The sequence below is a fragment of the Talpa occidentalis genome, unplaced genomic scaffold (genome assembly GCF_014898055.3).
Source record: "Talpa occidentalis isolate TD23 unplaced genomic scaffold, MPIMG_talOcc4v2.1 talOcc4.12, whole genome shotgun sequence".
Taxonomy (NCBI): Eukaryota; Metazoa; Chordata; class Mammalia; order Eulipotyphla; family Talpidae; genus Talpa; species Talpa occidentalis.
The window spans coordinates 19,216,048-19,229,688 of record NW_023601212.1 but is presented as its reverse complement, the minus strand read 5'-3'; the positions used below and the strand labels follow the sequence as shown (position 1 = coordinate 19,229,688).

General features: G+C 55.2%; 1 protein-coding gene across 1 annotated transcript in view; it reads left to right on the top strand.

Annotated features, from left to right (window-relative positions):
• The window catches only part of NECTIN1 (nectin cell adhesion molecule 1), a 59,968-nt gene extending 48,720 nt beyond the window's left edge, over window positions 1-11,248 (top strand). Inside the window, exons 4-6 of the mRNA XM_037505449.2 lie at window positions 100-217; window positions 1,593-1,744; window positions 10,636-11,248. Coding sequence (XP_037361346.1) covers window positions 100-217; window positions 1,593-1,744; window positions 10,636-11,183 — 818 coding nt within the window. The 3' untranslated portion in view covers window positions 11,184-11,248. The remainder of the gene's footprint in view (window positions 1-99; window positions 218-1,592; window positions 1,745-10,635) is intronic.
• The last annotated feature ends 2,393 nt before the right edge of the window (window positions 11,249-13,641 follow it).

The following is a 13,641-nucleotide window of genomic DNA, read 5'->3' as shown; positions in this document are numbered from 1 at the left end:
GTGGCTGTACCTCCTGTCCCTTCCCTGTCGCAGGCTCCCTTGCCCTAAGTCCTACCTGCCTGGCCTCACCCTTGTCAAACATCACCCCTTGCCCCACAGATGAGCCCGAGGTGACCATCGAGGGGTTTGATGGGAATTGGTACCTGCAGCGGATGGATGTGAAGCTTACCTGCAAAGCTGACGCTAACCCTCCAGCCACTGAGTACCACTGGACCACGTAAGTGCTGACAGGTCACCTTGCTGACCACAGGGAAATCCACCTGCTCTGCCTCCAGAAGCTTTTGGCAAGGAGGAACGTAGGGTCTGGGCTCAGGTTTCTCAGGGAGAAGGGGAGGGGCCACAAGAGATCCCCACAATTTCATATACCCCTATGTTTGACAGTGTCAGGGTCAGTACAATAAACTGTTATACCAGAGGGGGCTTCCCTCATGACCTGCCTCCCTTCTCCCTATTAAAGAATTTTATCAATTTCTTTTGGTGATTCAGTCTGAGTCACTCCCACCCCAGCCCCCAGTATTTATTTTTATCGAGGTGTCCCCAGGGAGGCTGGCTTTCTGGAGCATCCCAGATCTTTCTTTGTTCCCATTCCTTCTCTCCAACTCCCCCCCACCCTCCAATGCTCAGGGAGGAGGCCCCAGCCCACCCTGCAAGCCTGTGTCCCTGAAGCACTGGCCCCTCTTCCCATCACCCCATTCTGAGCTTCACAATCTTTCACCTGGCCCTCAAAGGGTTCCGTCTCCCCTCCAGCCAGCTCTGATAGCCTGAGCCACAGTTCTTCCCAGAAAGATGGGGATATGGGGGAGACCAAGAAGGTCGACGTGAACGACCAGAATCTATGCACACACTCTTCTTCCAGGAAGTCGAGAACACTGGCCAGGCCAGCTAGTCTCCACTTCCTGGAACCAGAAGTGCTTCTGAAGGTACAAGAGGGTGGGGCCTGCCTGCCAATTTCAGCCAATAATGATAGGACCGACTTGCTGCAAGTTCAACAGAATGACAGCTTTGTGGCACTGGGGATCAGAAGAAAGGAAGAAGTCCCCTTGTCCTTGGGAAATTTCCAGGACGCTCCCCACATGAAAAAGGCCCGTGACATGAACTGGAGAAATGGAACACAATTCCTCATTCCCTAAGTAGCCTGTTAAATACAGACTCCTAGGTGGTGGTCCCTGTGGTTCAGCTTCAGATCTGGAGTTAGAACCCAGACATCTTTATTGCTCTCCAGCTACCCAGGAGACGAACCATCAGTAGGAGAAAGCACTGGGCCAAGAGGCCAAAGATGCAGATAGAGTTCTGGTCCCTCTAGAACTAACTCCAGTTCCGCTGCTTCCTGGCAGTGTTGCCTTGTCCCAGAACCTTTAGTTCTTCATCTGTAAAGTAGGATAAGTATCTACCTGTCCCATATACATTTTGGTGCTGAATAGTATAAAATCGCCAAAGGCAAGAGATTATGGTTGTTGCTTTTGTTTTCACTCCTTTCAAGACAAACCCTGCCTGTTAACTCAGCAAACTGCTGGTGGAGCCAGGTGGGTGGCACAGAGGCAGCTCTTGGGGCTGAAGAGCCATAACCCTCCGCATGTCTCCCAATCCCACAGACTGAATGGCTCTCTCCCCAAGGGCGTGGAGGCCCAGAACAGAACCCTGTTCTTCAGAGGACCTATCAACTATAGCCTGGCAGGGACCTACGTCTGCGAGGCCACCAACCCCATCGGCACCCGCTCAGGCCAGGTGGAGGTCAACATCACAGGTAGGGAGCGACACCCGCCTTGCCTCTCCCCACCCACAACTTCCGCCACTGCAGACATCCCCCACCTTTGGTTGTGTCATTACAGGAAGTTTGTGTCTCCATTTCTTGCTTCTCTGGTTCTCCCTTAAACTGGCCATTGGTCTTGCTTTGCTTTTCTCTTTCTTCTTTAAGGCTGTGTGTGAGACAGTCGGGGTGATGCCCAAACAGAGGGGGACAGGAGGGAAGCTCCAGGAGGGAGGAAGTAGGTGCTGTTTACTTCCATAGCTTGGAGGGCAGGGGCAGGACTTATAGCTTATCAGTGGATCTGCCACCAGAACCATGGGGTGCTGGCTTAGTGGGGTTGGGGGCTCAGTTGGAAGTCTGCTCCTGCATCAGGAAACCCACGTGGCCTGAAAGACAAGGTTGTGTGACCTCAAGTGGGGAGGAATCTGGAGGGAAAGTGAAGATAGCACTCAAAGCCAGGGTGGTCTGTGTGCCCTGCAACTGGGTTGCTGTTTCTCCAGTATCTTTCAGTCAATGCAGATGACGAAGTTCAGCCCGCTGACCTCTTAGGGTCAAGGAAGAACAGGGTCTAGGATGTTCTGGGGAAAACTTCATAAGGGCTGCTATGTCACACAGCCAGAGCTCTGGACAAGCCCTCATCTATAAAAGTGGATAATATGACATGCTTTGAAGGGCTGTTGTTAGAATCATATGTGATGTAGGCCAAGTGCCCAGCACCGACCAGTCTGTCAATAAATGGCTCGTGCTCTGTGATTATTATCATGGCCTCTGTCATTACCACTATTAATGGAAGGATCAAAACAAGCCAATAGAGGGGTAAATTGCTATCACAACTCCACAACCAGAAAGGGGGGGGGTGTGTTTAACACTGAACCCAAACTAGTTGTAAGGTGAGAAAGTGATAGAAAGTACCTCCTAGGACAGAAGTGATGTCATACTGCAGCTGAAATGGACAGGATGTATCTTCCATGAGACGCTGAGCTGGGCTCAAGGATACAGGAAGTTGGAGGCAGTGGCTACTGGGCTTCAGGTGCAGAGTTTGGGCAGACCCTGAGGCATCACCAGCTCTGAGCCTATGTCTCAGAAGTGGGAGACCTCATTTGTGGGTACATTCGAGGTACATCAGCAGAAAGAGAAGCTGGAAGCTGTTCAGGAACTATACCTGTCTATCCTCCAGCCTGTCTGTCACTTGCTGTTTTCTTCACCTCCCTACCTTTGGCTCTTGGACTGGTTCAGGGAGTAGAAGTGTTGGGGTGGAGTCTGGGAAAAGCTGAGGCAGCCCCCCGCCCCGAGACTTTGGGGGTTCCCATAGGTTGGCAAGATCAGGAAGACAAGAGTCACACTCTGTGGCCCCCTCCTGGAGAAAGTTTGAGCAAACTCACTGAGAGCTTTGTAGATGACTGAGCTCTGACCCTGTGGCTGCGGGGGCAGACCAGAGTGGGGGGTCCTCATAAGAGAGCATGACTGCCCACAGGGAGGCGCCTCTTATGAGGGATAGCACAGACTTGGCCCACATGTATTCACATACTGGCTCTTCCTGTGGCTGTGCAGCCTTGAGCAAGTCCTTCATCTCTCTGAGCTTTCACCTCCTAGTCTGTAATACCGAGCTAATCTTATAACCGGCCTCTAATGATCAGACCAATCAATGTTCTGCTGCCTGCACACGGCGAGTACTCCCTGGAAGGGGGTTCCTTCCCTCTGACCATGAACCGCCAACCTGCCTCTGCCTCTCTGCCACCCTTGCCCTAAGGGAAATTGCTAATTGCATAGTCAGGGGAGGGGGCTAGAAACACGGGAACAGTGACCTTCCATCCATCCCGCTCCCCGGCAGGAGTACACCGGCCTTGCTAGACTTCTGGGGCTCAGCAGTCCCCAGTGGAGACAGGGCTAGGAGAGGAAAGTCAGGGCCTCCCGCCTCCCAAAACTCAGGAAGATGCAGTGAAGGAGGATGCCCTAGGGGGTGAGGCTGCAGTGGTGCCCTCCTGGGTTCATCACCAAGCTTAGATGGCTTTGTCAGCTGGAACTGCGCAGGGCCCAGCTGGAAGGGGCACACCGTGTGCCCAACTGTGTTCCCTGGAGGTACAGAGTAGGATGGGGTTGGTAATCAAAGACATATGCATGGGTGGTGAGAGGAGCCTTGCATAAGGGCACTCTTGTTGACAGCCCAGTTAGGCAGGAGCCAAGCAAGTGTGACACTCACTGAATCACTGATGGGTCTGGAGCTGTTTCCCTGGCTGTCCCGAGGGAGGGTCTCAGCCCCCAGGGAGGACTCGCCAGGCACCAGGGCTTTACAGAGTTGTTCTTGTGCTCACCGGCAGTTTCCGAGCAGCGCCAGCCCCACCAGCCTCATCCCCTATCAGTTAGTGCCTGTCACGTTCTCTGGGGGCCCATGCCGAGGGGCACACCCTGCCCTGTGCTCCAAGCCCCAGTGGTCTGAAGGGAATGCATGAGTGAGGTGGATAAGTGGAAATTTAATTTTTCATTCTGGCCATCCGTTCAGGTAATAGCTTTGCCCTGGGCGCATCTGGAGAGGGAAATGAAGAGCAGCTGGGGCAAGGGCGGGAGAGGGCTTACATGTGCAAAAGACGTGCGGGTGTCGTGGCCCCATCTGCACAGATGCACTTTGGCACGGGCTTCGCAGGTCCCAGATCCTGCAAGAGGTGGCATTTGGGTTGTTCCGAGGAGGGTGAGCGGGTGGAGGGTGGGGGTTCCCAGGCAGGGGAAGTGTGTGGGAGGAAAATACCTGGGACTGAGTGGGCAAGGATGGAAGGCCCTGAGATTTCTCATTGGCCAAGGGCACCTCTGCAGGGCCCTCAGCAGTGCAGCCAGGATAACAAGACACAAGCGGGATGAGCCTTTGGGAGGCTTTGCAGATGACACTTGGGGGACCAGGTAGAGGTGGTCACAAGGGAGGGTTTTAGTGGGAAACAGTAGGCTCATGCTATGGTATGGGGATGAGAGAACAGCGAAGAGAAACTCACCAGAATGTGTGTGTGCATGTGTGAGTGTGTGTGTGTGTGTGTGTGTGTGTGTGTGTGTGTGTGTGTACCTGGCCTGGGCCTGGGGCCCGCAGAGAAATCTATCTCAGAGATCTTCATGCTGAGGAGCTATTTCACAGAGTTGGCCACAAAACAAACCAGCTCCCTCTCCTCCCTTGGGGGCAATATCCTCTGGGGGCAAGGCCAGGGTATGGCCTTGACTGAAGAGGCCCAATGAGGTTGCATCCACCCTGGGTTGGGGTGTTAGAAGGAGAGTGTCCAGGTTACTTCCAGGAGCAGGGTAGGGAGGCTTCTGGGGTCAGATGTCTGCCCAGGTCCCATTTCCAGTGAAGGTGACAGGATCTGCCCTTTAGGCCAGGAGTTCTTCAAAACAAGTAGTGGGGTTTCAAGGTCCGTGGGGAAGGGAGAGGGCATGTGAACCTGCGGGTGTGCATGCCTGGGCGTGAGTATGGGTGTGTGCCTCTGAGCGTGTAAACTTGCACTGGCAAGCACACAAGAGACTGTCTGTGCTGAGTGTGCAAATGGGAGCCGTGGCTGTGCTATGGGCAAACGTAAACGTGCCTTTCTCCCGACTGGCAAATGGCAGAGTGAGAGGATTCTGTGAGAAGGCAGCTGCATCCGCGCCCCTGGGAGGATTCAGTTCTCCTCCAGCTTGACGAGGCCCTGCCCGATGGTCTGACGTGATACACAGCTGCTACAGCTGCAGAGAAGAAGGGCTTCCCAGTGTCTGACCTCAGGCCTTCCACTCTCCCCGTGGCCAGCTGCACTGCATGCTGGGAGATGCAGTTCTCCCAGCTCCCCAGCCTAATCTTCTGATACCAGAGCATTTCCTACTAGCCTGAGGAAGCACCAGGCACTGGTTTTAGAAGCAAACCAAACCTCCTCCTGACTCTAGATCCAGACTGTAAACCTTAAGCCTCCACCCTAGATCCATCCAAACACCCAGCCAACCCACCTCAAACAGGAAGCCAGGGTGCTGACCCACACTCCTGACCAGCCTAAATTCTAGGGAGGAAGCGGCAGCCTTCAGGAATGGGATCAGGAATGGAGTCCAAGCTGCTCCCCTGCCAAAGGATGTACGAGAAGATTGAGGGATGCCGCCTGGACACCCTCCAGTTAGTGCAAATGACCCCACCACCCAGCTTTCTCCTCCCTTCCCAGCTGCGGCCCTTGAGGCTCTACTCCTGGCACAAGGACAGGAGCTACTGGCTAAATGTGACAGCTGGTGGGATGAAGGGGGAGGGGTGAGCTCCATTCCACACCAAGCAGCCGCCTTGCAAGCGAATTAGGACCCCGGATCTCCTCCTTCCTTCTTGCACCTTCACTTGGCCTCTTCACTCTGAAATCGACTAATGCTGGAAGGTCATCTTAGCCATTCTGCTTCTAGATAGATCCGCCTCTGAAGCAGCCAAAAAAAAAACAGGATACACTGTCATCCCAAAACATTCCCAGGGAAGAGTAAACATCCTTAGGATTTAGGGGGTATGTGTACAATGGGGTGTAGAGGGAGACCCAGCATCATCTGTCCCCACGGCTCCACTCCTGCACACCCTCATCAAATGAAATGAGGTCCACAGTGCACCCCATGCATGCTTGTATTTTTGAGTTTCCCTTAAACGCTTGCTCTATCTGAGCAAGAGGCTCTCAAACAGAAATCATTCAACAAAAATCTTTGAACTTCGGCCACATGCCAGGCAAGCTAGGTGCTTAAAGATTTATCAGTGAGCCCCACAACGCCCCTGTTCCTGTGGAGCTAACATTCCTGCACAGGACAGACAACAAGCAACAGATAAAATACATCTTCAAAATTATGTGGTGGTGTGGAGGGTGATATGGAGAGAAGCCAAGTAGGTTAAGGAGGTCACAAGTACCTAGGAGGTGGGGGTTTGTGGGCTGTGATTTTAAAATGGGTGGTCGAGGAGGCCTCAGCAAGAAGGCGCTGTTGGGGCCAACCCATGAAGGAGGTGAGAGAGGGACCACAGGACACCCAAGCGAGCCTTCAAGCAAGCAGAGCAGCCAGTGCAAAGGCCCTGCATTCTCCTGGGGAGGAGGGAGTCGAGGGGGAGCAGAGGATGAAGTCAGAGAAGGGGGTGGGGACACATCACGTAGAGCATTCTGAGCTCTCCAGACCTAACAGGATCTCTCTGGCTGCTGTGTTGAAACTAGTTTGGAGAGGGAGCGGGTGGGGTCAGGGAAGCCAGGTAGGCGGCTGTTGCAATCATCCAGGTGAGAGAGAGGATGGTGGCTTGGATAGGGGTGGTAGGTAGTGAAAGAGATGGCAAGGAGTGTCAGGTTCCAGATTTACTTTGAATTGTGATTTACAGATTAGTTTGGGACACCAGCCGCTCTGGTGAAAACAGGTCATCGAGTAAACTCCACCATGCTGTCATCAGTAGGCCCCCAAAATTCAGTCTAGTTGGTAAAGCGTAGGAGAGCTTTATTTCTCTCCGGGTCTCTGCTATCGCAGAAAGCATAAAAATAAATATAGTGGAACTTGTATTGTACACAAGTGTAACACGCTGAATTGAATCAACCCCAAATTACTACAAGGCTGCCACTTCCTCAGCCCCTCTCCTTGCGCCTGCAGACATGAGCTTCAGCCACTTGAAAACTGGCAGGAGGACCAGAGGCTTTATACGTCAAGATATGATTAACGGAATGGAATTAGCTATTGTTTACACCAGAATGAGCCATGCGCACATTAGTACATAAAAATTCTAAAGAGAAAAGATACACGTGAGCTGGGGAAAGGAAGGCGTCACAAGGAAGGGACTGAAGGACCAACACAGGGAGAAGCGAGTAAGGAACGGCGTGGAACAGCGTTCCCGGAAGAATGAACTTGAGCTAAGGTTTGGGGTCAGGAATCCACTTGGACAGCAAGGATGGCGGCGGGGGTGGCCAAACCCAAGACAGATGCGCAGAGTGGAAGCTTGGAAGAGCAGACAGGCCAGGTCCAACAGGCAGCGGGGACGTCACCGCCAGTCTTTGGGAAAGGGCGCGTGCCGTCTGCACGGTGGAGCTTTCACCTGCCGACTGGGTGGAGGGAACCAGGGCCAGGGATAGATTCAGAGGGGAGATTCGGGAATCAGCTACCATAATAAAACCTGGCATAAAGCAATAAGATACCAAATGAGAAAGAGTCGGTGAGATCTGCTGGCAGATTTGACCCAAGAGAGAAGGGCAGAGTCAAAAATAAAGGAGATTCGAAGCTGGAGGGGTAGGCGAATGGCGTTGGGAGTGAGGGGTTGGATGAGGGTTTGGAGGGAAGCTGGTGAACCGGGTCAGGTGAACCACGTTGGGTTTTGAGCTGGTGAGAGAATTCCAGACGTGGGTGTGCTAGAGAAGAGTTTTAAAGTGTGCACCCCTAAATGCTAGTCCTGTGAATGGTCTCAGAGGCAAGGGAGGTAAGCTTGGGGATACTGCATCTGCCCTGTCTCTGGTGGTTCACAGAGTATGTGAGAAGATGAAGGACTAGGATGCCTTGTCTACCAACATTTCCCAAAGTGTTTGGCCCCCAGGATTTTTGCTAACCCTCTGTGCTAACGGAGTGAGAATAAGGGCTGAAAGTCCGAGGATGGAATCCCCGGCCGTGTATCCAGAAGAGACAGGGCCCAGCAGCACAGCTCCAAGAGGAAGCTGCAGAGCGGAAAACCCTGATATTGGAAGGCAAGGGAACTGTGTCAGAAAGGAAAGGCGGGTCCCTCCACCTGGATGCCTGCCTTGTCCTCTTAGCGCTCCAAGTCTTTGCCATCCTTCAAGGCTTGGCTTAGTAGCTTTTCTAACTGCAGGTCACAGCGTCTCCCTCCCCTGCACTCCTGAGCCACTTCCCTGCCAGTGCCCTTGATGTCTGCGTGCTGCTTTGTCTCTGAGAGCATCTGGTTTCCCTGCTAGGCTGTGAGTTCTTGTATCTCATGATTAGCGAGATAGATGCTCAATGCATGTTTGCTGATTGGGTGGATGGGTAGGTAGATGGATGGGGGAGGGGAAGTAGATCCATCTACCTCAATGGATGGAGGGTAGATGGGCAGGTAGATGGATGGGGGGACAAGGGGTGGACAGATGGATGGATGAACTGCATGAAGAGAGGAGGGAGCATTCAGATGAGAACTGAAGAGGGAGCAGGCAGGCTGAATGCACAGAAGAGACTGGGTTCCTGCCAGGCACCCCTTGTGGAGGCAGTTTCCACCTCCTGGGGATCAGGTGTGCAGCCCTTATAAAGGCAGTGAACAGATGGGACCTGGTGAACCAGGAGAAGCTTGAGATTCCAGGCAGACAGTTCTGGAAGTAAGCAATGAAGAAAAATATGCAATAAATATTTAGTGCAGGCATGACCCGCACTGAGGACAGAGTGGTGACAAGTGGGAAGCTGAGACTTCAGTGCTTGTGCTTCTCTGCCAGTCCTGCCTGTGGAGAGCCAGGAACCGAGCATCTGGGTGGTCTCAGCTCAGCCATGTGACTGTGGGCCAATCACCTCCCCTTCACTGACCCCATGGTTTCAACAGCCCTGCCAGCCTGAACTTTTAGAGGGCCTTTCCTCTTCCTCTAGAATCCCTGCCCTGCTCCTCCTGCTACAGACAGCACCCACGGGCTCGCACACATGGGTCAGCCCCACCTCTGGAAGGAGGGATGTGCTCACAGGAGGAGCATCATTCCCACGGAGTGAGTGATGCTGAATCAGGAGTAAGATGGCAGGAACCGACTCCCTGAGGCCTGAACTTGTGCCCAAACCCATCCTGACCTTTGGCTTTGGAGGGGAGAGCGAGAGCAGCTGAGGCCATCCCACCCACTCCTCCTGACCATGCCCAGCCATGGTCTCCGGTGCCACCCTGTGGTGGTGTTGGGAACCGCCTCCCTCAGCCTGGCCTTGGGACCTCTCTGGCCTCTGGCGTGGCCCTGGAAGGATAGGGAAGGGATGGTGCTGCCAAGTAGGCGCAGCTCTGATCAGTTCCCACGGGCACAGAAAGTCACCCACCCAGCCTTCTCTCCCCCCGCCCACCCACTTCCTTTCTCTTCTTCCCACCGTTCCTGCCTTCTTGTTTCCGTTTTCTCCTCTGTGCATGTATCTGTACACATACGGCCATCACACCGGCACGGCCTCTGGGCTCGGGGTGGCGAGGGCATGTGTCGGTGTACGTCCTGTTTCTTGTGTGCCCTTCATCTTCGCTGTTTAGTCGGGCGCTCTGTTGCCTCCCTTACTGCACAGCTGCACTGGGCACTCATGCGCATAGCCCGACCTGGCTGCGCCCCAGAGCCGCCCCCAGGTCCTGCACGTGGGGCCTGACCGCAGCCCAGAACCAAAGCCCGCTTGTCAGGCACTTGTGGGGCATCAGTGAGCCAGCATCTGGGAACCCATGCTCATCCGTCCCCTGGGAATAGGCAATCAGGCCTGGGGCACCCACTCTAGTTGGGGCTCTGAGTCTGAGAAGCTGAGGCGTGGTGCAGGCACCATGACCAGCGGGTGTTGGCCAGAGGGGCAGCCTTGCCCTATGCGCGGGCCTTACATACAAGAGAACCAACACTGCATCATTGGCCAGTGACCTTGGGCGAGTTACTGCACCTGTTGTGTTGGGAACTAAGAGCACACCTACTCCTGGGGGTGTCATGACGGTGACTGTTACCGGGTCAAGGGCAGACTGGCACCCACCCAGCTATAAAATTAGCGCCAAGGACATAGGACTGTCTCTGCCTTTGTCTTCTCCAACTACCAACTGGCGGGTGTGGGGCTCTGGAAGAGGGGTGCTCAAGGGTCTCTGCAGCTGGAGCTGCCCTGGAAACTTGCGCCCACTTTCTGGCCTTTGCCTCCCCTGCCTCCCTCCCACTCTCCCTCCCTGCTGTCTCCCCAAGAGCCGACACTGACGCTGTCCCCCTCCATCTCTTTTCCTCACCCAGAATTCCCCTACACCCCGTCTCCTCCCCAACATGGGCAACGCGCTGGGCCAGTGCCCACAGCCATCATTGGAGGCGTGGCGGGGAGCGTCCTGCTGGTGCTCATCGTGGTCGGCGGGATTGTGATCGCCCTGCGCCGGCGCCGGCACACTTTCAAGGGCGACTATAGCACCAAGAAGCACGTGTACGGCAACGGCTACAGCAAGGCGGGCATCCCCCAGCACCACCCGCCCATGGCCCAGAACCTGCAGTACCCCGATGACTCAGATGACGAGAAGAAGGCTGGGCCCCTGGGCGGGAGCAGCTACGAAGAGGAAGAGGAGGAGGAGGGGGGTGGAGGGGGCGAGCGCAAGGTGGGTGGCCCCCACCCCAAGTATGACGAGGACGCCAAGCGACCTTACTTCACGGTGGATGAGGCTGAAGCCCGTCAGGATGGCTACGGGGACCGGACTCTGGGTTACCAGTACGACCCCGAGCAGCTGGACTTGGCTGAGAACATGGTTTCTCAGAATGACGGGTCTTTCATTTCCAAGAAGGAGTGGTATGTGTAGCCCCCATCTCCAGAGCCTCTGTCTGCACCCCCTTCTCCCCAGTCCCCACCCGCACGCCCCCTGCCCACCCCCCACCCCCACTCCTCCAGGAGCTGAACAGAGACTCACCCAGCTGCCCAAAGCCAGCCCCCAACTCCCGGGAGCCAGGGAGCCCAGGGCACCCAGGGCAGACGACCTGGCTTTGTTTTTATTCCCACCCCTCCCCACCCTCTCCCCTGGTGTTGTGTTCAACTGTGGCTTTGGTGTTGCTACCCCCTTCCCCGCCCTGACCCCCACCTACCTGCCCTCTGTGCAGGGAGCCCTGCTCTCGTCTTGTGTACCTGGGCATCCCTCCAGGGTTTGGGGAGCCAGCCCTCCCCCCAACACTGGAATTTGTTTGTGTTCTCTCCTTTGGGGGTGGAGGGCTGAAGGGCCTCCAAGGGGAAAAGCCCCCAACCCACCCCCAGATGCTGCTCCTCTTTTCCCAAGGAGAGGGAACCTAGCACCCCCTACCATGAGCTGATGCAGCTGGGAATTTGGACCCTGGTCTTGACAGCACAGCCATGGCACCCCAGGAGGTAGAGGGTGGGGTGTGGCTTCTCCAAAGCACCCAGGGTTGTCTTGCTTGTTAAGTGAATCAAGTTGAGGCCCACCCCCTGGGGCCTTGGCCAGTGTGTTTTCCTGGTCAGGTTGGTTTTACATTTTTTTTCCTCATTGGCCTGTAGAGAGCTAAGTTGACCCCAGCTCTGGTGTGTCCCTCCTCTTTACCTAGTCTGCTCCCCACTTAGCGGGCTCCAGGTGGACTCTGGCCCACACTTGCCATAAACCTCTACCAATACATATGCACACCCACATGCACACACTACTTGTGTCTACCCCGCGCTCCTCCTGGGGTCACATGCCTTACTCAGGCTGGTCACTGCCCAAGGGCCGCCCCTCTCTGCTCCACCTCTTCCCCCTTCCCAGCTGAGGATGGGGGCAGCCTTCAGAAGCTTCCAGAGACAGCTGAGACTAGGCCTCCCTGGTGCCTCCACCCTAGGATCTCAGGCTGACCCTAAACTGCTTCTTAAAGCATGGAAGTTTCTCAAGTTTCTCCCTTATCTATCAAGTGTTAGCAACTCTTGATTCGGATGGGGAGTCAGGGCCAGGGCCCCAGAAGGGACTCACCCGCAGAGGTTAGAGGTGAAGAAGTGTCAATGGAGAAGGAAGTCTAAATGTAGAAGCTCAGCGAACATGGTCTGATAGACTTGGAAGAGTTCGGGTAGCGCCTCGCCCACGAAGGCCAATGTCAGTGTTATGGGCCTTTCAGGAAGTGCAAGGGGAGTGGGGTGGCCAGGGGCACCAGAGTCGAGCTCCTGCTCACCTACCCTCCATTCCTCATTCAGCTCTCCTAGCCTCCATTCTTGACTAGGAGGACCTTGGAGAAGCTGTCCCTTTGAGTTGTAAATTTCCTCCCTGAATGGGCTCTGGGCTCCTCAGCCACCCAAGATTCAGTCTTCCCAACTGTACAATGCAGGAAGGCCCCTCCCAGCCCTCTCTCACTTCCCCCAGCTCAAAGTGCCTCAGATCCTCCATCTGCCCACCCTAGCCCCACCGGCACTCTAGATGGGAAACACCCTGGGATGGGAGAGGCAGAGAGGTTCATGCCTATGCATTAGGACTGCCGTGAACTCAGCCCAGGGTGTCAGAGGCTTTGTGGGATGGCAAGTGTGGTGGGGAGGGAGGCAGACCACTCTGTGCCCCACGGGCACTGACCTACCCTGCCATAGGCTTCCCAAGGGAGTCCCCAGCCTACCAGCCGCATCCCCCTCCCTGGTGCTGCTATTGAACCCCCAGCCAGCTCCATCTCTTCCCTGGGCCCACCCTGGCCCAGACCCTGCTGCCCTAGCCCCAGCCCAGGCCGCCCAGTAGCCACGTAGCAGAAGTCTGAAGCCATGCCAGCCCTGGGGAGGCTCTCTCCTCTTAGCATTGGGGGTACTGGATGGGGTAGAGATGGAGGAGAAAATTCTGGGGTCTTTCTAGCCACAGGGCAGAAGGGGAAGGAGAAGCTGGGCTGCTTCTCCCAACAGTATTAGTGCCCCCAGGGTAGAGGACCTTTTTCATGCTACTTCACTGCCCCATCCCACCTCATGCTCCTCTGACCCCTCTGCTTGATCCCTTGGCCCCCAGGCAGGAGAAAATCCCAAGGGCGTGCCTGATAGAGGCATTCTCTGTCCCCTTGAAACTATAAGACTGAAAGATCTTCTGCTCCTCTATCTCCCTTATCCTGCACTGCCACCCCCTATTCCTCATTATATGATGGACTTAGGAGGCCCTGGGCCCAGCCAAAGCACTGAGTCCCCCTTAAGACACCTCCACACCCTTCCCCCAAGCAAAGCACAAATTGTGGGGTCTCTGCCGCATGCATGGGCCATGTCAAGGGCTCCTGGAGTGGAGACTGTCCTGGAGCTGAGAGTGGGCACAAGGTAGGAGTTGCACT